General features: G+C 38.9%; 1 protein-coding gene across 3 annotated transcripts in view; it reads right to left on the reverse strand.

Moving 5' to 3' along the window:
• Positions 1-209: 209 nt before the first annotated feature.
• The window catches only part of SHLD2 (shieldin complex subunit 2), a 121,865-nt gene continuing 98,851 nt past the window's right edge, over positions 210-23,223 (reverse strand). For all 3 annotated transcript variants that reach the window (XM_070433194.1, XM_070433193.1, XM_070433192.1), the window contains 3 exons: positions 12,654-12,882; positions 10,308-10,423; positions 210-823 (listed from right to left, as the gene is read on the reverse strand). In XM_070433194.1, the coding sequence (XP_070289295.1) occupies positions 639-823; positions 10,308-10,423; positions 12,654-12,882 (530 nt within the window). In that variant the 3' untranslated portion in view covers positions 210-638. The remainder of the gene's footprint in view (positions 824-10,307; positions 10,424-12,653; positions 12,883-23,223) is intronic.

The following is a 23,223-nucleotide window of genomic DNA, read 5'->3' on the forward strand; positions in this document are numbered from 1 at the left end:
AGACTGTCAAATAAAAATGACAACTGCCAACACAATAGTTGTCCAGTGTGAATGAATCAAAATATACCTATTTTTTGTCAGATCAGCAAAATTTTAGTAATTAGTATTTATGTGTGCCATGAGATGAAAAAGGTTGAAAATCACTGCCCTAGAAGCAAGAGAGGAAAACATAAAAACAAATATCCCAACAAAATTTTCTTAGAAAAAAATGTTTTATTTTACATATTTAGCTCTTTATTAACTATCTTTATTTAGCTCTTTATAAAATACAAGGGTGAGCAAAAATAGGGTTACAGTTGCATGTGAAAGTGTGTTCTTATATTACTAGAGGCCCGGTGCACAAAATTCGTGCACTTGGAGAGATCCCTCAGGCTGACCTGCATCCTCTCACAGTCTGGGACCCCTCAGGGGAAGTCCACCTGCCAGCTTGGGCCCGACCCCCCCAGGAAATAGTTTTATTATATAGGATTTGTTAATTATTGTATTATTTTCCATATGAACAACTATAAACCTACTTTTGCCTACACCTGTGTATTTAAAAACCCCAAGCAAAAGCCCTGTCATTCATTAGGCTGGAAACAAATCCTTTTCTGTGATCTCCTTGAAGTGCCGTGGTCTCCACTGGACCTCAGGGAGGGCTAGGAGCATGCTCCCCAGGCAGGCGAGAAGTCCAGCAAGGAGAGGTCCTGTTGCAGCGGGTAGCTGTTTTCCTCCAACGCAAAGAGGCTCTGCACCTTCAGGACGCAAGGTGCTCCACAGGCTGCCAACAAGGAGTGGAGCACGTCTGCTGCAACCAAGCCATAGGTGACCTCCGAGGGCGGGGCTGCAGAGAACGGAAACATGCACACTCTCAGTGTCCTGTCCCGCAGGCAGAAACACGCACTGCAGGCTCACTCTTCCCTCTGGCTCAGTGGGTTAGCGTAGACATATGAACCAGGAGGTTGAGGGTTGATTCCTTCTCAGGGCACAAGCCCGGTTGTGGGTTTGATCCTTGTTGGTGGGTGTGCAGGAGGCAGCCAGTAAATGATTCTTTCTCATCACTGATATTGCTGTCTCTCCCTCCTTTTCCCTTCCTCTCTGAAATTGTTAAAGAAATATTAAAAAATAATAATAATTTACAGGGATCCTGGCTGGTTTTGCTCAGGATCAACAGTAGTTAGAGCATCAACTGAAGGACCATGGGTTCAATTACCAGTCAAGGGCATATACCTTGGTTGTGGGTTTGCTCCCCACTTCTGGCCAGGGGGAATGCAGGAGGCAACCAGTCAATGTGTCTCTCTCAAATCAATGTCTCTCTCTCTGTTTCTCTCTATCTATTTCTCTCTCCTTCCCTAGTTCAGTTCCACTCTCTCTGAAGAACAATGGGGGGAAATTTCCTCAGGTAAAGATTAACAAAACAAAATAAAATAAAAATATATCCTCGGGTAAGAATTTTTTTAAAATGTCCATACTGCCCAAAGCAATCTATAGATTCATTGCAATTCCTATTACAATACCAATGACATATTGCACAGATCTAGAACAAATATTCCAAAAATTTATACAGAACCACCAAAGACTCCAAATAGCCCCAACAATTTTGAGAAAGAAGAACAAAGTTGGAGGTATCACACTACCTGATATCCAACTGTTCTACAAGGCCATGGTAATCAAAACAGGCTGGCCCTGGCTGGTGTGGCTCAGGTGGTTAGGCATCGTCTCAAGTACTTAAGAGTTGCCAGCTCGATTCCCAGTCAGGGAATGTGCCCTGGTTGCAGGCTTGATCCCTGGTGGTAAGGCATGAGGGAAGCAGCCAAATCAATGTTTCACTCTCTCTTGCTCCCTGTCCCTTCCTCTCTCTAAAAATCAACAAAAACATATATATTTTTAAAAACAGCCTGGTACTAGCATAAGAACAGGCATACAGATCAATGGAACAGAGTCAGGAAATAAACCCATGCCTTTATGGTTAATTAATATTTGACAAAGGAGGAAAGAACACACAGTGGAGTCAAGACAGTCTCTTCAATAAATGGCAGTAGGGAAATTTGACTGGTACATGCAAAAAAAGGAAACTAGACCACCAACTTAGACCATACACAAGAATAAACACAAAATGTATAAAAGACATAAATGTAAGTCATAAAACCATAAAAATCCTAGAAGAAAACATAAGCAGTAAAATTTCAGGCATTAATCGTAGCAATATTTTTGCCAATATATCTCCTTGGGCAAGAGAAAAAAAGCAAAAAATAAAGAAATGGGATTACAAACTAAAAACCTTTTGCACAGAAAAAATAAAATCAACAAAATGAAAAGGCACTGAGTCAAATGGAAGAACATATTTGTCGATACATCTGATAGGGGGTTAATTTCCAAAATATATAAAAAAACTTATACAACTCAATACCAAAAAGAAAAAACAACACAATCAAAAAATGAACAAAGAAATAGACACTTCTCCAAAGAGGACATTCAGATGGCCAATAGTCATATGAAAAGGTGCTCAACATCACTAATCATCAGACAGATGCAAATTAAAACCACAATGAGATATTACCTCACGCCTGTCAAAATGACTAGCATCAATAAACCAACAAAAAAGTGTTGGTGAGGATGTGCAGAAAAGGAAACCCTCATGGTGCACTGCTGGTGGGAATGCAGACTGGTACAGCCACTATGGAAAGCAGTATGGAGTTTCCTCAAAAATATTAAAAATGGAACTTCCTTTTTATCCAGTGATCCCACTTTGGGGAATATATCTGAAGAAACCCGATCTACTCATTTGAAAGAATATATGCATCCTATAACTTGATATGTGGTATTGTAATTCCTCCAAATTTGTTCTTCTTTCACAAGATTGCTGCAGTTATTCGAGGTCTTTTTTAGTTCCATATAATTTTTTGGAGTATTTGTTCTAGATCTGTGAAATATGCTGTTGGTATTTTAATAGGGATTGGATTGAATCTATAGATTGCCTGGGGTAGTATGGACATTTTAATGATGTTGATTCTACCAATCTATGAACACGGTATATTCTTCCACTTGTTTATATCTTCTTCTATCTCTTTTTTCAACGTCTATACTTTTCTGAGTACAGGTGTTTTGCCACCTTGGTTAAGTTTATTCCTAAGTATCTTAATTTTTGTTGCAATGGTAATGGGATAGCTTGCTTAGTTTTTCTTTCTGAAAATTCATTATTGGTGTATGAAAAAGCCATCGATTTTGGGGTGTTCATTTTGTATTCTGCTACATTGCCAAATTCATTTATTAAATTTAGTAATGTTTTGGTGGAGTCTTCAGGGATTTCTATGTACAATATCATGTCATCTGCGAATAATGAGTGTTTTACTTTCTCCTTACAATTTGGATGCCTTTTATTTCTTCTTCTTATCTGATCACTGTGGCTAGGACTTCCAGTATTATGTTGAATAAGAGTAGTGAAGATGGACATCTCAGTCTTATTCCTGTTCTTGAGGGAAACGGTTTTAGTTTTTCCCCATTTAGTATGATGCTTGCTATAGGTTTGTCAATATGGCCTTTATCATGTTAAGATATGCTCCTCTATTCTCACTTTGCTAAGAGTGTTTATCAAAAATGGGTGTTGGATTTTGTCGAATGCTTTTTCTGGTTTATTGATAATGATCATGTGATTTTTGTCTTTCAATTTGTTTTGTGATGTATCAAGTTTACTGATTTGCGAATATTGTACCAGCCTTGCATTCCTGGAATAAATCCCACTTGGTCATGCTGTATGATCTTTTTAATATATTGCTGGATCCGATTTGCTAATATTTTTGATGAAGGATTTTAGCATCTATGTTCATCAGGGATATTGGCCTGTAATTATTTCTTTGTAGTGTCTTTATCTGGTTTTGGAATTAGGATAATTCTTGGCCTCATAAAAAGAGTTTGGAAGTGTTCCTTCCTTTTGGAATTTTTGGAATAGTTTGAGGAGTATAGGTGTTCTTGAATGTTTGGTAAAATTCCCCTGTGAAGCTGTCTGGACCTGGGCTTTTGTTTGCTGGGAGTTTGTTTTTTTTTAATGCTGCTTCTATTTCATCAGCTGTTTTATTGATCTAATCAGGTTTTCTGATTCTTCCTGAATCAGTTTTGGGAGATTGTATTTTTCTAGCAATTTGTCTATTGCATCCATATTGTCCAGGTAGTTGGCATATAGTTGTTCATAGTATTTTCCTACAATCCTTTGTATTTCTGTGGCATCAGTGGTTACTTCTCCACTTTCATTTATGATTTTATTTATTTGGGTCCTCTCTCTTTGTTTCTTGAAGAGTCTGGCTAACGGTTCATCAATTTTGTTTATTCTTTCAAAGAAACAGCTCTTGGTTACATTGATTTTTCCTATCTTTTTTAGTCTCTGTGTTATTTATTTCTGCTCTAAACTTTATTATTTCCTTCCTTCTACTTACTCTGGGCTTTTGTTACTGTTTTCTTTCTAGTTCTTTAAGTTGTAGCACTAAATAGTTTATTATTGATTTTTCTTATTTTTTGAGGTATGCCTGTAGTGCTATGAACTTCCCTCTCAGGACTGCTTTTGCTGTGTCACAGAGATTTGGGGTTGCTGTGTGTTCATTTTCATTTGTTTCCAGGAAGTTTTTTGTTTGTTTCTTGATTTCATTGGCAACCCATTCATCCCATATAATAAAAGGGTAATATGCAAATAGACTGAATGACAGAAAAACCAGAATGCCTGTGGCCCCTTGCCCTGGCCGGTCCCGCCACCCAGTGAGCCCCCACACACACACACACCCTGATCAGGGGTGGGTGCAGACAGCAAATCGCCCACGACCCTACACCTGGCTGGCCCCACCCCCCAGCAGGCACCCTCACCCCGATCAGGGGTGGGTCCGGCTGGCAAACTGCCTGCAGCCCCTTGCCCTGGACAACCCCAACCCCGACTGGCCCTCAGCCCCAGCCAACCCACCCACGATGGCCCCGACCGGCTGGGCCCTACCAGCACATGAATTCGTGCACCAGGTCACTAGTTGTTTAATAACATGCTATTTAGCCTCCATGTGTTTGAATGTTTTGGGGTGTTTTTACATACTTGATTTCTAATTTCATTCCACTGTGATCTGAGAAGATGCTTCATATGATTTCAATCTTGTTGAACTTGTAGAGACTTGTTTTGTGTCCTAACATGTGGTCTATCTTTGTGAATGACCATGTGTATTGAGAAGAATGTATATTCTGCTGCTGTGGGGTGAAATGTTCTATAAATGTCCATTAAATCCATCTGATCCAGTGTGTCCTTTAGAGTCACTCTTTCCCTATTAAGTTTTTGTCTGGAAGATCTATCCAGTGAATTCAGCGGGGTGTTAAAGTTCCCTACTATGACTGTATTGCTGTCGATCTCTCCATTAAAGTCCTCTAGAAGTTTTTTATATATTTAGGTGCTCTTATATAGTTTGCATATATGTTTACCAGTGTTATATCCTCTTGTTGGATTGATCCCTTTAGTATTATGTAGTGACTTCTATTGTCTCTTGTGATGGCCTTCATTTTGAAGTCTATTTTGTCGGATATGAGTATTGCTACGCCAGCTTTTTTTTTTCTTTTCCATTTGCATGTAAACAATTTTTTTCTATTCCTTCACTCTCATCCTGTGAGTGTTTTTGTTCTGAGGTCGGTCTTTTGTAGACAGAATATAGTTGGGTCATTTTTTTTTATCCATTCAGCATCCATTCAGCTACCCTATGCCTTTTGATTGGAGCATTTAATCCAATTACATTTAGGGTTATTATTGATAGATACTTATTTCTTGCCATTTTAATTATGTATGCCTAGGTTTCTCTCTGTGTTTCTTCTTCTCATTAAAGCAGTCCCTTTAGCATTTCTTATAATGCTAAATTGGTGGTGATGTACTCCTTTAGCATTTTTTTTGTCTAGGAAGCTCTTTATTTGACTGTCTATTTTGAATGATAGCCTTGCTGGATATACTAACCTGGTTTTAAATCCTTGCTTTCCATTACCTTGAGAACTTCATGCCATTCCCTTTGGCATATAGAGTTTCTGATGAGAAATCAGGTGTCAGCCTTATGGTAACTTCTTTGTAGGTAACAGTTTGCTTTTCTCTTGTGGCCTTTAAGATTCTATCTTTGCCTTTAAATTTTGGCAATATAAGTGTCTGGGCGTGGGTCTGTTTGGGTTCTTCTTGCTTGGGGTTCTCTGTGCCTCCTGAACTTATTCCTTTACCAGGTTAGGGAAGTTTTCTGCCATTATTTCTTCAAACATGTTCTCTATCCTTTTCTCCCTTTCTGCCTCTTCTGGCATACCTGCTATTTGAATATTGTTATGTTTCACATTAGCCCACAGCTCCCTTAAGCTGTCCTCCTGTTTTTTAATTGTTTTTTCTTTTTGGTTCTCTGAATGATTTTTTCAACCCTGTCTTCTAATTCACTGATTTGATCCTTAGCTTTCCCTAATCTGCTGTGTATTCCTTCCAGTGTGTTCTTTATTTGTACTATGTCATTATTTCTGTTTTCATAGTTACTATATCTTTTTTTATGCTGTTGAGCATCTTTACCATCATTACTCTGAACTCTGTATCAGATAAATTTCTTATCTCCATTTCATTTATCCTTCTTCTGGAGAATTCTCTTGTTCTTTCATTTTGGGGTTCTTTTTCTCCTCATTTTGGCTGCCTGTTTGGGTTTGTGACTATGTATTAGGTAGATCTGCTATGCCTCTCAATCTCTAGTGCAGAACAATGTAAAATGCTGTCTGACTAATTAGATCAGGCAAAGACTCAAAGCCTCCAGAGATCACCTCTGCCTACAGATTGATAGAATTACAACTTGAATTGCCCTCTGGCAATTGTCCTCACATGTGGCGAGAGTTTTTCAACAGGGTGGAGGCAGTTGCTTCTGTCTGGAGGCTAATTATTATTTTCAGTCCCTCAAGTGGCCTCAAGAACTCAGCACTGTGGGGCAAGGTGTTTTCCAATAGGGTGGGTTACCTGTCTTCCCCTCAGGAAAGGCCTCCTGTATAGCAAATGTCTGTGTGGGAATGATTGTCCTCCACTGTATTAGGGAATGACTCAGCAAAGGAAACCTGGGTGTCTGCCTTCAGAGCTCTAACCCCAGAGACCCCTATCCTGGCTTCTGCTCACACAGCTCTAGTCCACTCTGCTCTCCCTTTTCTGGAGCACAAGGTGGGTGGCTCCACAGGGAATTTTGTGCCTTGCCCCTTTAATAGGGTGCCTGAATTTTCAGCTGTCTCTCCCTGGCCAACAGCAACTCTGCTGCTTTTCACAGCTATAGCTATGCGGGTACCCTTTTCAGTTCTGGTGCTCTCTGCTGGGGGGCCCATCTTGGGGATTAGACCCCAGAGTTCTCAGGTTCTCAGTGGGAACCCTCCACAGCTAAGATAACTCTCCAGAACTTTAGTTGCTGTGTGTGGGATGAGAGTTCTTCCAACAGGGAGTGATAACTGCCTTTCCCCTAGGCAAAAACCACCTGGACAGCAAAGACCCATAGGAGAAAGATGTCTTTTGCAGCCTGAGGGAATAACTCAGCACAGGAAACCGGGGTGGCTGCCCTCTGAGCGCCAATCCCAGACCCCCAACTCTGGACTCTGCTCACACAGCTCCAGTCCATTCTTCCCTCCCTCTGCCAGAGCCCAAGGTGAGTGGCTGCACACAAAATTTTGTGGGTTGGCCCTTTAAGAGGGTCCCTGCCTTTTCCACTGTCTCTGGCTAGCAGACAGCAATCCTGCTGCTTTTCACAGCCAGGTGCTATGTGGGCACCTTTCTCAGTTCTGGTGATCTGGATTGGGGAGCCAAGCTTGGGGTTTAGACCTCAGTGTTCTCAGGTAAACCCCCTTCAGCTGAGATATCCCTCCAGACATTCAGCTGCTGTCTGTGGGAGCCTGGCCAGCCCTTTTGCACCTCCACACTTCCTACCAGGCTCTATGCAGTCTCCACTTTCTGTCCTTGGTTATCAGGATTCTCTCCAGCTAGTCCTCAGTTGATATTTTAGGGCGATTTTTCTGTATTTTAGTTGTATTTCCAGTTTGGTCCTAGAAGAGTATCAGTGTAGCTTCCATTACTCCGCCGCCATTTTTAATTCCCCAGAGCAGCGTTTTTTTTACAATAGCCAAGATGTGGAAACAGCCGAAGTGCCCATCAGTAGGTAAGTGGATACAAAGCTGTGGTACATTTACACAATGAATACTACTTGGCTGTAAAAAAGAAGGATATTTTACCTTTTGCAAAAGCATGAATGGACCTAGAGATTATTATGCTAAGTGAAAAAAGCCAGTTAGAGAAAGACAAATGTTGTATGATCTTACTTATATGTGGAATCAAATGAACAAAATAAATTAGCAAACCAAATAGAAACAGCCCATACATACAGAAAGCAGACTGACAGCTGTCAGAGGGTAGGGGGTTGAGGGACTGGGTTAAAAAAAGGTGAAGGGATAAAGCAAAAAATATGTACATACACAATATAGATATGTACAAGAGTATGGTGACAGCCAGACAGAAAGTGGGGTGGGAGAGGTGGAAGTGGGCAAAGGGAGGATAAATGGGGAAGGAAAGATACTTTACTTTGGGCAATGAGCACACAATGCAGTATGCACATGATGTTTGATTGACTTGTACACTTGAAACCGGTGTGGTGTTTTTTTTGTTTGTTTGTTTGTTTTATATTTTATTTTATTTTTTAATCCTTACCCAAGGACATATGGAGAGGGAGAGGGAGAGGGAGAGGGAGAGGGAGAGGGAGAGGGAGAGGGAGAGGGGGAGAGAGGGAGAGAGGGAGAGAGAGAGAGAGAGAGAGAGAGAGAGAGAGAGAAAGTAAGAAAGAAAGGAAGGAAGGAAGGAAGGAAGGAAGGAAGGAAGGAAGGAAGGGAGGGAGGGAGGGAGGGAGGGAGGGAGGGAGGGAGGGAGGGAGGGAGGAAGGAAGGGAGAAATATCGATGTGAGAAACATCAATTGGCTGCCTTCCATATGCTTCCCAACTGGGAATCAAACCTGCAACCCAGGCATGTGCCCTGACTGGGAATCAAACCAGCAACCTTTTGGTGCACAAGATGACACTTAACCAACTGAGCCACTCCAGCCAGGTGAAACCTGTATGGTTTTATTAACCAATGTCACCCCAATAAATTCAATAAATAAATAAATGAAAGAAATTAACTTCTGCCACTACCACCAGACTGGGATGTACCAAATAACAACCAACAGAGTGCATACAAACAGGGCAGGTGCAAGAACATGAAGATAAACTCTCTCTGAGGTCCAGGTGCAGAGAGATGGGTTAAAGTGGATGGTAGAGCAGCAATACTGGGGAAAACCAGAAAACCACACTCCCCACCATAAGCACAAGATCGTGCTAGAAGAATCTGAAGCCAGTGGTGACCTGAAGGCAATGACAGCAATAACAAACCTGAACACAACTCAATGTCTGACCAGAGTGACTCGACTCTGCGCACCCTTTGCCCCAGTAAAGGTTTAGGAAACAGGTGTGCCCATTTCCAGGTTAAAAAAAACAACTGTTTATCTCAGCTATATTTTTCTATATGTAATGTTCAGCATTCAAGTAAAAATTACTAGCTCGGCCGGCGTGGCTCTGTGGTTGAGCATCTACCTATGAACCAGGAGGTCATGGTTCGATTCCCAGTCAGAGCACATGCCAAGGGTTTTGGGCTCAATCCCCAGTGTGGGGAGTGTAGGAGGCAGCCGAATCAATGATGATTCTATCTCATCATTGATGTTTCTATCTCTCTCTCCCTCTCCCGTCCTCTCTGAAATAAAAAAATAAATTATTTTTAAAAAAAGAGGGAGCAATCAATAGAACCAGATTACCTCATTTGCTTGAGACTAATGAGGAAAGGTATCAAGTTGGATCGCCTGCCAAATGGGTTATTTTCACTTTGTTGTTAGCCACTGACTATACCTACCATCGTAACTAAAGAGAGTAGACTTTAGGTGGTGAGCACACAGTGAAATATACAGATGATGTACTAGAAAATTGTACACTTGAAATATATATAATATTATTAAACAATGTCACCTCAATAAAGTTAATTTTTAATAAACTAAGATCCTAGTGATTTTGCTTACCAAATGACACTTAGAGTAAGAAGTGATTAGGTGCTGGCTTCCCTCTATTCATGTGCTGAGACCTGTGTAGAGAAAGTTTTGCCTTACACTGTCTTGTGTTTCACTCACGCTAAATTATCCTTCTGCTTTTATACTGACAGAATTCAGCCTTAATTTAAAGTCTAGTGTTCTTTCTGTTCCAATACACACTCTACACTCCTGACATGAATGAATCTCTCCATGGCTTGGGGACACCTTACCTATAACTCTGCTGAGCCAGTCAGGAGAAATGTTGAGAAGAATCTTCTCCATCACCTTTGATCCTACATGAACGCAGACCTTAGATAGTCCATCAGCTATGGTCATTAAAGCTGGCCTACAAAAGAGTAAATAGCATATGACCTTCAAAAGATTTTCATTTTTAAAAAATGTATAAATGCAATATAATTTCAAAAAGCCCTAGGTTTTTATGCAGGGTTAATTTTAATTTCGAAAGCAACTCTAGGATGTTCTGAAACATCCTGAAAATAAGAGAAGGGCGTTTTATTATTTTTATTTTTAAAATATATTTTATTGATTTCAGAGAGGAAGTAAGAGGGAGAGAGAGATAGGAACATCAATGACAAGAGAGAATCATTGATCCACTGCCTCCTGTATGTCCCACACTAGGATTGCGCCCGCAACCCCGGCATGTGCCCTAACCAGGAATCAAACCCTGACCTCCTGGTTGATGCTCAACCCCTGAGCTATGCGGGCCAGGCAAAAGAAGGGCTTTTAAAAAAGAGTTTCAAATGATAAAATAATCAATTAGATTTATTCCATATTCATTTTAAAACTTCAAATACTAATATAAGAAAACAATTTTACACTGCTGTATAAATTATTTTTTGAAATAAAAATAAAGGTGATAACCACATATTTCACAATCACAATTTCAAGGTATTTTTTTCCATTGGATTTTTTCCTATCAGAAACAAAGTCTTTGGCGTGTCACTAAATAGGGAAGTAGATAAATAATTTTCAGTACATGATGCAATGGTATACTACATGGCATTAAAAAGAATGAGGGAGCCCTGGTCAGTTGCTCAGTGGTTAGAGCGCTGGCCCACGGACCAAAGGGTCTCAGGTACTATTCCCCATTCAAGGGCACATAACTTGGTTGCAGGTTCCCCAGACCCAGCAGGGGCAAGTACGAGAAGCTTGTATCTCTCTCATGTGGATGTTACTCTCTCTCTGTCTCTCCCCCACCCTTCCACTCTCTCAAAAAATCAATGGAAAAATACCCTTGAGCCCTAGCCGGTTTGGCTCACTGGATAAAGTGACGGCCCATGGACTAAAGGGTCCTGGGTTTGATTCCAGTCAAGGGCACGTACCTTGGTTGCACGCTCTATCCTGGGCCCCAGTCAGGGTTTGTGCAGGAGACACCAAGTGATGTGTCTCTCTCACATCGATGTTTCTCTCTCTCTGTCTCTCCCCCTACCTTCCACTTTCTCGAAAACTCAGTGGAAAAATATCCTCTGGTAAGGATTACAAAAAAAAGAAGAAAAATAAAAAATATTCTTAGTAAGGATTAAAAAACACACAAAAAGAATGAGGAAGATTTATAAGTGCTATCAGAGAAGGCAAGCCATGATATACTTTCTCTAAGGAACAAATGACATGAACAAACAATATGAATCATATCATTCTATGTACTTTTAAAGAAAGGGATATACATACATAGTACTGGCAAGGATGCGGAGAAACTGTAACCCTCATACATTGCTGGTGAAAATGTAAAATTGTGCAGTAAATAGTTTGGCAGTTCCTCAAAAGGTTAAACAAAGAGTTACCATATAATCCCGCAATTCTATTCCTGAGTATATCCCAAAAGAAATGAAAACATATATCCACACAATAATTTGTACATGAACGTCCATACCAGTGTTATTTATAACAGACAAAAAGTGGGAACAATCCAAAAGCTGAGTTGTGTGGAAGGGGAATGAGAAGCAACTGCTAATGGGCATAGGGCTTTGGGGGAGGTGGAATGAAAAGGTTCTGAAATAAACACTGCTATTTTGTAAAGGCATGGAATCTATAAGGCAAAAATAAAAAGATTTTGCAAGAATTTGAACTTTTATTATTTGAAAAACAATGTGTTTTTCACTGAGTTGGTTAGTCATTTTACCATAGAGCATTTGGGATCCATATTTTCTAATGTGAAGTTGTGAAAACTGAAGTACAGAAAGGTTAAACGCCTTACTAGATTCACAACTCAAAGATTAGATCACATAATACCTTTAAATTTTGATTATTTGTTAAGGTGGGTGACTGAGCTTCTACATTTAGATCTTGGTTAAAAGTGTAAACCAAGTAAAAAATTGGAATAGTTTCTTCAAGACAATAAAATTTCCCAATTACTGCTTTTAGAAATCCTGTTATGATTACTGGGCAATATTTGCTTTCATAAATAGCTATTTATCACTTGGGAAATTCTGTACTCTTGTATTAGCTCTAACTAGTTCTCATTAGAAAGTAAGAGTTGAAATATGTCATTTATTGCTCATTTCCATGCCTATAAAAATAAATGTCTTCTATCTGATTGACTTACTTAATTGCCTTACCTGTAGTATATTTTCTTTGTAGTACATGGCAAACAGCTAAAACACTGTTTGTAGATCTTGTTCTCATCTGTTTCTAGTTCCAATCCACACTTTGCACAGCCAGTATACGTGATGTTGGGAAGAGAAGAGAAAATGCTCTTCAGAGAACTGTGAGCATTTATGACTATTTGCTGGGCTGTTGGAGCATGAAACACTAGCTCTAAAATCTGAACTTTGACTAGAATCACTCCTACAAAAAAAAAAAAGGTGATAAATTATAGGACAAAATTATCATTTACAAACATGGTTAATTATGTCGTTGATTTATAGTTACTTGTAAAGTTATACCCAAGATCTGGTTCTTGGTCTTTCTTCTATTTTTCACTCTTTCCCTAAATAATCTCACTCACTTATGGCTTCATTACTTTTTTTAATTTATCTTTATTGTTGAAATTATTACAGAAGTCCCCTGCCCTCCCCCCTAATGAAGCTCCTTTCCCCCACTCCTGCTCCCTCCCCACTATTGTCTGTGTCCATTTATGTATATAAGTTCTTTGGTTGATCTCTTCCCTCCCACCCCCTTCCCTCTGAGAATTCTCAACCTGTTGCATGCCTCCATGTCTCTGGCTCTATTTTATTCATCTGTTTGTTTGGCTACTTAGATTCCAGATATGTGAGATCATGTGATGTTTGTCTTTCTCTGATTGGCTTTATTTCACTTAGCATAATACTCTCCAGGTCCCTCCAGGCTACCTCAAAGGGTAAGAGATCCTTCCTTTTTACAACTGTACAGTGTAAAGGTACCACAGCATTTTTTATTCGCTCTCTGCTGATGGGCACTTGGGCTGTTTACAGATCTTAGCTATTGTAAATTGTGCTGCTATAGAAATAGGGGTGCATATATTCTTTCTGAATGGTGTTTCAGGCTTCTTAGGATATTCCTACAAGTGGTATCACTGGGTCAAATGGAGTTCTATTTTTAATTTTTTTGAGGAAACTCCATACTGTGTTCCACAGTGGCTGCACCAGTCTGCATTCCCACCAGCAGTGCACTAGGGTTCTGTTTTCTCCACATCCTCACCAGCACTTGTCATTTGTTGATTTATTGATGGTAGCCATTTGGCAGGTGTCATTTTAATTTGCATGTCTCTGATGATTAGTGGCATTGAGTATTTTTATACATTTCTAGGCCATTTGTATATCCTCTTTGGAGAAGTTTCTATTTATTGTGTCTGCATATTTTTTAATTGGATTGTTTCTCTTTCTTTTGTTGCGTTATATGAGTGCTTTATATATTTTGGAAATTAGCCCCTTATCAGATATATCATTGGCAAATATGTTGCCCCATACAATGAGTTCCCTTTCATTTTGATGCTGGTTTCTTTTGCTGTCAGAAGCTTTTTATTTTGATGTCGTCCCATTTGTATATTTTTTTCCCTTTGTTGCACTAGGCCTTATATCAGTGAAAATTATGCTTTGTGAAATATCTAAGATTTTACTGCCTACGTTTCTTCTAGGATTTTTATGGTTTCATGACTTACATTTAAGTCTTTTATCCATTTTGAGTTTATTCTTGTGTATGGTGTAAGTTGGTGGTATAGTTTCTTTTCTTTTTCTTTTTCTTGACTGTCCAATTCTCCCAACACCATTTATTGAAGAGACTGTCTTTGCTCCACTGTATGATCTTGCCTCTTTTGTCAAATATTATTTGAGCATAATGGCTTGAGTCGATTTCTGGGTTCTCTGTTCTGTTCCACGGGTCTATATGCCTGTTCTTGTGCCAATACCAGGCTGTTATGAGTACAGTGGCTTTGTAGTGTAGCTTGATATCCGATGTTGTGATCCCTCCAACTTTGTTCTTTCTCAAGATTGCTGTGGCTATTTGAGGTCTTTCTTGGTTCCATATAAATTTTTGGAGTGTTTATTCTAGATCTGTGAAATATGCCATTGGTATTTTAATAGGAATTGCATTGAATCTATAGATTGCTTTGGGTAGCATGGACATTTTATTGATGTTGATTCTAGCAATCCATGATCATCGTATATTCTTCTGCTTGTGTATATCTTCTTCTAGCTCTTTTCTAAACATTCTATAGTTTTCCAAGTACAGGTCTTTTACCTCCTTGATTATGTTTATTCCTAAGTATCTTAATTTTGTTGTTGTTGTTGCAATGGTAAATGGGATTGTTTAATTTAGTTTCTTTTTTTGAGAGTTCATTATTGGTGTATAAAAATGCCAACAATTTCTGGGTGTTCATTTTGTATCCTGTTACATTGCCAAAATAATTTATTAAATCTAGTAGTTTCTTGGTGGATCCTTTAGGGTTTTCTATGTACAATGTCATGTCATCTGAGAATAATGACAGTTTTACATCCTCCTTTCCAGTTTGGATGCCTTTCATTTTTTCTTATTGTCTGATCAATGTGGTTAAGACTTCTAGTACTATGTTGAATAAGAGTGGTGAAAGCAGACAACCCCATCTTGTTCCTGTATGGCTTCAGTATTGACCCTAGAATGTAAGGGGTGATCTGCCTGCAACTTAGAGTGAAGATTTATTTGGCTAATTTGGCTGAAGAGGTGGATGTTTTTTTTCTCCCTGACTTCTGGAATCATGCAAAATAAGTTTAATCTCTCTTAGAAGAAATCCCTTCAAACACTTGAAACTAGCTAACATACCTTCTCTCCCTACCCACTCTCTGTCTTTTTAATTGATCATCATCAAAAGCCGAATAGGAGGTAAGTTATTTGTCTATTCTATATTTTATCCAAAAATAATACACCGCTAGCTTATCCTCTGTTTAATTTTCTTTTTCAATTTCCTTCCCATCATCACCCACACTCTGGGAGTTGGTTATTTATCCACATGAGCACTGAGAGTCCTCATTTCTAACTGTGTGACTCACCAGGAACTTCAAGCATGCTCGTTCACTACTCACTGGCTCATGCATTCACCTGTTTAAAAAAACTAAAAATCAAAACAACAAAAAGAAGCCTGAGTATCTATTATCTGCCAGACATTCTTTTATCTCATTTATCTTTGCCTTATATATTAGTGAGGCCTGTGAGTTTATATGAGCATTCTTCTCCCTTCCTCTCCATATTCTATTTAAATCCTTTTTAAAGCATTTGTTCTTCTTCATCCTTTTATCAGGTAGTACATGCTATGAACTCATCATTCTACTATTCTATCTCTTTTCTGGTTAAGTCTTTAAAAAATGAAAGTTTTTATAAAAAAAAGTTTTCTTGATTAAAAAATTGGTTTTTAAAAGGCGTTTTTTTCTTCATATCTTTAAAGAGAGGAAGAGAGATAGTAACATCAATGATGAAAGCGAATCATTGATCAGCTGCCTCCTGCACATCCCACACTGGGGATCGAGACCACAATGCAGGCATGTGCCCTGACCTGGAATCAAACTGTGACCTCCTGGTTCATAGTTCAATGCTCAAACACTGAGCCACACCAGCCAGGTTGGTTAACTCTTTGAGAGTCCCATTAATGATTACTTTCCTATTCCTAAGTCTTTCAATTTGCTTTAGTCTTTTAGCACCTAATGATTATTTCACCATCTCTTCCAATAAAGTCATATCCTCCTATATAGTAAGAGAGAAACATGCAAATTAACCATCCCTCCACTACGCTCAAGCTACGCCCACAAGCCACACCCTCCAGCCAATCCGAATGACTACGCAAATTATCTGACAAAGATGGCGATTAATTTGCATACACAGGTGTCAAGTGCCCCAGGAGGCGATGGAGGCCTCGGCCACGGGCTCCTGGGACTTTCACTGGCCGGGAGGCGAGGCCGTAGCTACACCCGCAGGCTCCCGGGTCTTTCGCCAGTCGGGGAGGCACGGCTGCTCCCGCCTAGCCATGCCCACAGACTCCCAGGACTTTCACTGGCCCTGGGAGGCGAGGCCGTAGCCACGCCCGTGGGCTCCCAGGATTTTCACCGGTCAGGGAGCCAAGGCCGCCCGCGCCTAGCCACACCCACAGCTCCTGGGACCTTGCCGGCAGAGAGCAGGAGGTTTGGAGGACTTGGCAGAGCAGGAGACCGCTGGACATAGAGCAGAGCAAGAAAGAGGGCGGCTTGGAGGGCGCAGCTCCCTCTGTCACCCCAGCTTCCTCATCACAGTTATGGAAACTGATAGCAGGGAGGAGGAAGTCCCACCCCCACAGAATCAGCCTGAATCAGCCATTGGTCAGACAGCTCTCAGCGGCCTGACTCTCATTCACCTGCATCTCAGACCTGACAGTAGAGAGGTGGGATATTGTCTAAAGAACAGCTGTTGATACAACGTAGCTCTATAGCCGAAAGATGCCGGCGTTATCAACAGAAAATGTCTGCAGAGCAGCGTGCGTCTGATCTTGAAAGAAGGAGCCTGTGGCAGAATGTATCTGAACACCAGCTACTGGACAAACGTCGCTCTGATGCCAAAAAACACCGGCATTATCCCCAGAAAATGTCTAAAGACCAACGTGCCTTTGAAGTTGAAAGAAGGCAGTGGCGACGACAGAATATGTCTAGAGAACAGTCATCAACAAGTACTACCAATACCGGTAGTTACTGCCTTCTTAGCGAAAATGGAGTACATGAGGATGCAATCCTCGAACATAGTTGTGGTGAAATGACTGTTCGATGTGAATTTTGCCTATCACTAAATTTCTCTGATGAAAAACCATCCGATGGGAAATTTACTCGATGTTGTAGCAAAGGGAAAGTCTGTCCAAATGATATACATTTTCCAGATTACCCGGCATATTTAAAAAGAGTAATTACAAACGAAGATTCTGACAGTAAAAATTTCATGGGAAATATTCGTTCCATAAATAGTTCTTTTGCTTTTGTTTCCATGGGTGCAAATATTGCATCGGCATCAGGATATGGGCCATACTGTTTTAGAATACACGGACAAGTTTATCACCGTACTGGAACTTTACACCCTTCTCGGGAGTTTACTCAACTCTATATTTTGGATACAGCCGAAGCTACAAGTAAAAGATTAGCAATGCCAGAAAACCAGGTCTGCTCAGAAAGACTCATGATCAACATCAACAACCTCATGCATGAAATAAATGAATTAACAAAATCGTACAAGATGCTACATGAGGTAGAAAAAGCCCAATCTGAAGCAGCAGCAAAAGGTATTGCTCCCACAGAGGTAACAATGGCGATTAAATACGAGCGTAACAGTGACCCAGGTAGATATAATTCTCCCCGTGTAACTGAGGTTGCTGTCATATTCAGAAACGAAGATGGAGAACCTCCTTTTGAAAGGGAGTTGCTCATTCATTGTAAACCAGATCCCAATAATCCAAATGCCACTAAAATGAAACAAATCAATATCCTGTTTCCTACATTAGATGCAATGATATATCCTATTCTTTTTCCACATTGGTGAATAAGGCTGGGGAACAGATATTGCATTAAGACTCAGAGACAACAGTGTAATCGACAATAATACTAGACAAAATGTAAGGACACGAGTCACACAAATGCAGTATTATGGATTTCATCTCTCTGTGCGGGACACGTTCAATCCTATTTTAAATGCAGAAGTGGGATTGCTAGGTCAAACGGAAGTTCCATTTTTAATTTTTTGAGGAAACTCCATACTGTTTTCCATAGTGGCTGCACCAATCTGCATTCCCACCAGCAGTGAACTAGTGTTCCCTTTTCTCCACATCCTCACCAGCACTTGTTGTTTGTTGATTTTTTTTATGATAGCCATTCTAGCAGGTGTGAGGTAATATATCATTTGGTTTTATTTTGCATTTATCTGATGATTAGTGACTTTGAGCATTTTTCATGTGCCTCTTACCATCTGTCCTTTTTGGAGAGATGTCTATTCAGGTCTTCTGCCCACTTTTTAATTGGATTGTTTGTCTTCCTTTTGTTGAGTTGTATGAATACCTTATATATTTTGGACATTAACCCCTTATCAGATGTATCATTGGCATATATGTTCTCCCATTCAGTGAGTTCCGGTTTCAATTTTATGGTGGTTTCTTTTGCTGTGAAGAAGCTTATTTTATGTAGTCCCATTTGTTTATTTCCTCCTTAGTTTCCTTTGCCCTAGATCAGTGGTCGGCAAACTCATTAGTCAACAGAATTTAACTAATATCAACAGTACAACGATTGAAATTTCTTTTGAGAGCCAAATTTTTTAAACTTAAACTATATAGGTAGGTACATTGTTATTAACTTAATTAGGATACTCCTAAGGCTTAGGAAGAGCCACACTTAAGGGGCCAAAGAGCCGCATGTGGCTCGCGAGCCGCAGTTTGCCAACCACGGCCCTAGATGTATCTGCAAACATATTGCTACTATAGTAATATGTTTGTAGCTGTGGTACATTTACGCCATGGAATACTATGAAGCTATTAAATTTCATGTCTGAGATTTTACTGCCTATGTTTTCTTCTAAGATTTTTATGGTTTCATGCCTTACATTTAAGTCTCTTATCCATTCTTGTGTACAGTGTAAGTTGGTGGTCTAGTTTCATTTTTTTTCACATGTGTCTGTCCAGTTTTCCCAGCACCATTTGTTGAAGAGTCTGTCTTTATACCATTGTATGCTCTTGCCTCCTCTGTCAAATATTAGTTGACCATAATGGTGTGGGTCAATTTCTGGGATCTCTGTTCTGATCCATTGGTCTATATGCCTGTTCTTGTGCCAATAGCAGGCTGTTTTCGTTATAATGGCTTTGGAGTATAGCTTGATATCGGATATTGTGATCCCTCCAACTTTGTTCTTCTTTTTCAAGATTGCTGCAGCTATTTCGGGGTTTTTTACGGTTCCATATAAATTTTTGGCGTATTTGTTCTAGCTTTATGAAGTATGCCATTGGTATTTTAATAGGGATTGCATTGAATCTGTAGATTGCTTTGGGTAGTACAGACATTTCAATGATGTTTATTCTTCCAATCCATGAACATGATATATGCTTCCATTTGTTTGTATCTTCCTCTATTTCTTTTTTCAATGTCCTACAGTTTTCCAAGTACAGGTCTTTCACCTCCTTGGTTAAGTTTATTCCTAAGTATCTTTTATTGTTGTTGCAATGGTAAATGGGATTGCTTTTTTTGTTTCTCTTTCTTAGAGTTCATTATTGGTGTATAAAAATGCCATCAATTTTTAGGTGTTGATTTTGTATCCTGCTACCTTGCCAAATTCATTTGTTAAGACTAGTAGTTTCCTGGTGGACTCTTTAGGGTTTTCTATGTACAGTATCATGTCATCGTCATCTGTGAATAATGACAGTTTTACTTCCTCCTTTACAATTTTTATGCCTTTTATTTCTTCTTCTTGTCTGATTGCTGTGGCTAGGACTTCCAGTACTATGTGAATGAGAGTGGTAAAAGTGGTCATCCTTGTCTTGTTCCTGTTCTTAAGGGAAATGGTTTTAGTTTTTTGTCCATTGAGTTTTATGTTGGCTACAGGTTTGTCATAAATGGCCTTTATTATATTGCAGTATGATCCCTCTATTCCTACTTTATTGAGATTTTTATCAAAAAAAGGGTGCTGGATTTTGTCAAATGCTTTTTCTGCATCTATTAGTGTGATCATGTGGGTTTTATCTTTCACTTTGTTTATGTAATGTTTCACATTTATTTATTTGTGGATATTGTACCAGCCTTTCATCCCTGGAATAAATCCCACTTGGTTATGGTACTGTATGAGCTTTTTAATACTTTGCTGGATCCGATTTGCTAATATTTTGTTGAGGATATTAGCATCTGTGTTCATTAGGGATATTGGCCTGTAGTTTTCTTTCTTCGTAGTGTATTTTTTTCTTTCTAAAACTTTGTTCTCTCACCCCCCCCCCCCTTTTTTTACATTTTATTGATTTTTGTTTGTTTTTTGAGAGAGATCTTTGTAAGTGTCTTTATCTGGTTTTGGAATTGGGATAATGCTAGCTACGTAAAAAGAGCTTAAAAGTGTTCTGTCCTCTTGAATTTTTTGGAATAGTCTGAGGAGGTTAAGTGTTAGTTCTTCTTTGAATGTTTGGTAAAATTGACCTATAATCCATCCAGTCCAGGACTTTTGTTTGCTGGAAGTTTTTAAATAACTGCTTCAATTTCATTGGTTGTTATTGGCCTACTCATGTTTTCTGATTCTTCCTGATTGAGTTTTGGAAGATTGTATGTTTCTAGGAATTTGTCCATTTTGCCCAGTTTGTCCAATTTGTTGGCATATAGTCATGCATAGTATTTGCTTACAATCCTTTGTATTTCTGTGGTGTCCATTATTGTATTGCCTCTTGCATTTCTGATTTTATTTACAGACAGTCCTTGGATTACGTCAGACTCAACGTACGTCGTTTCGTGGTTACGTAGCCATCTCCCATTTATTTATAAAAAAAAAAATTCCGTCATTTCGACATATGTACATATGTGCTTTATGTTTTTTATTATTTATTTTCCACAAGTAAAGGTCAGGAATTGTTATCTTTCTTTTAAATTGTTTTTTTACTGTTTCACTTCATTACTGCTATGTATGTGCTCCATGTGAGTGACACAGGTGCTTATGTAGGTGGATTCCGACTTATAGCGAAAATCACATTACGTTGTGCCGTAGGAACAGATCTCCAATGTAACCCGAGGACCTACTGTATTTGGGTCCTCTCTCTTTGTTTCTTGAAAAGTCTGGCTAAGGGTTCATCTATCTTATTTATCTTTTCAAAGAACCAGTTATTGGATTTATTGATCTTTTGTACTGTTTTCTTAGTCTCAGTCATTTATATCTGCTCTGATCTTTATTATTTCTTCCTACTACTTCCTCTGGGCTTTTCTTGGTATTTTCTTTCTAATTCATTTATTTGTAAGGTTAGATAGTTTATTAGCAATTTTTTCTTGTTTCTTGAGGTAGGCCTGTAATGCTATGAACTTCACTCCCAGTACTGCTTTAGCCATGTCCCATAGGCTATGGGTGGTTATGTGTTCATTTTCATTTGTTTCCAGGAAGATTTTAATTTCTTGCTTGATCTCATTGGTAACCCATTCATTGTTTAATAGCATGCTATTTAGCCTCCATATATTTGAGTGTTTTTGTGTGTGTTTTTTTTATTGTAGTTGATTTCTAACTTCATGCTATTGTGATCCGAGAAGATGCTTGGTATTATATCAATCTTCTTGAATTTGTATAAACTTGTTTTGTGACCTAACATGTAGTCTACCTTTGAGAATATTCCATGCATGATTGAAAACAATGCATATTCTGTTGTTTTGGGGTGAAATGATCTGTGAATATCAGTTAAATCCATCTTATCTGGGGTGTCACTTAAGGCCTCTGTTTCTCTTAATTTTTTGTCTGGAAGATCTATACAGTGATGTCAGTGAGGTGTTAAAGTCTCCTACTATGACTGCATTGCTATCAATCTCCCCCTTAAAGTCTGTCAAGAGTTTTTTATGTACATTTGTGCCTCTATATTGGGTGCATATATGTTTATAAGGGTTATATTTTCTTGTTGAATCATTCCCTTTAGTATTATGAAGTAGCCTTCTTTGTCTCTTCTTATGGCCTTTGTTTTGAAGTCTATTTTGTCTTACATGAGTATTGCTACCCCAGCTTTTTTTCCTTTTCTGTTTGCATGGAATATATTTTCCTATCCCTTCACTCTCAGTCTGTGTGTATCTTTTGTTCTAAGGTGGGTCTCTTGTTGATAGTATATATATGGGTCATGTTTTGTTATCCATTCAGTCACCCTAATGTCTTTTGACTAGAGCATTTAATCCATTTACATTTACAGTTATTATTGGTTGCCATTTTTATTTTCTTTGTACCTATAATTCTCTCTCTCTCTTCTTTTCTTCTTCTTCTTAAAGCAGTCTCTTTAACATTTCTTGCATTGTTGGTTTGGTGGTAATGTACTTCTTTAACCTTTTTTTTTTTTTTTTTTTTTTTTGTCTGGAAAGCTTTTTTATTTCACTTTCAATTTTAAATGATAGCATCACTGGATACAGTAGTCTTGCATTTAGGCCCTTGCTTTTCATTACTTCAAGTACTTCGTGCCACTCCCTTCTGGCCTAAAGTGTTTCTATTGAGAAGTCAGTTGATATTTTAATGGGAACTCCTTTGTAGATAATTTTCTGTCTCTTGCTGCCTTTAACTTTCTTTCTTTGTCTTTAACACTTGCCACTTTAATTATAATGTGTCTAGGTATAGGTTTCTTTGGGTTCCTCTTGATTGGGACTCTCTGTATCTCCTGAACTTGTATAACATTTTCCTTCACCAGGTTGGGGAAGTTTTCTGTCATTATTTCTTTAAACAGGTTCTCTGTTCCTTGCTCACCATCTTCCCCTTCTGGTATTCCAATAATGTGGATGATTTTACGTTTCATGTTTTCCCAGAGCTCCTTAAGCAATCGTTTTTGCTTTTTAATTCCTTTTTTCCATTTGTTTCTCTAATTGGGTATTTATTTCTACCTTGTCTTTCAAAACACTGATTCAATGCTCTGCTTCATCCAATCTACTTTTAATACCTTCCAATGTGTTCTTGATGTCAGATATATCATTCTTCATTTCTATCTACTTTCCTTTTCATGCTGTTGTAATTTGCACTAAGTTCCTTATGCATCTTTATAACCAT

This window comes from Myotis yumanensis, unplaced genomic scaffold, assembly GCF_028538775.1.
Source record: "Myotis yumanensis isolate MYYU_CA2020_CCGP unplaced genomic scaffold, mMyoYum1.0.hap1 SCAF_13, whole genome shotgun sequence".
Lineage (NCBI taxonomy): Eukaryota > Metazoa > Chordata > Mammalia > Chiroptera > Vespertilionidae > Myotis > Myotis yumanensis.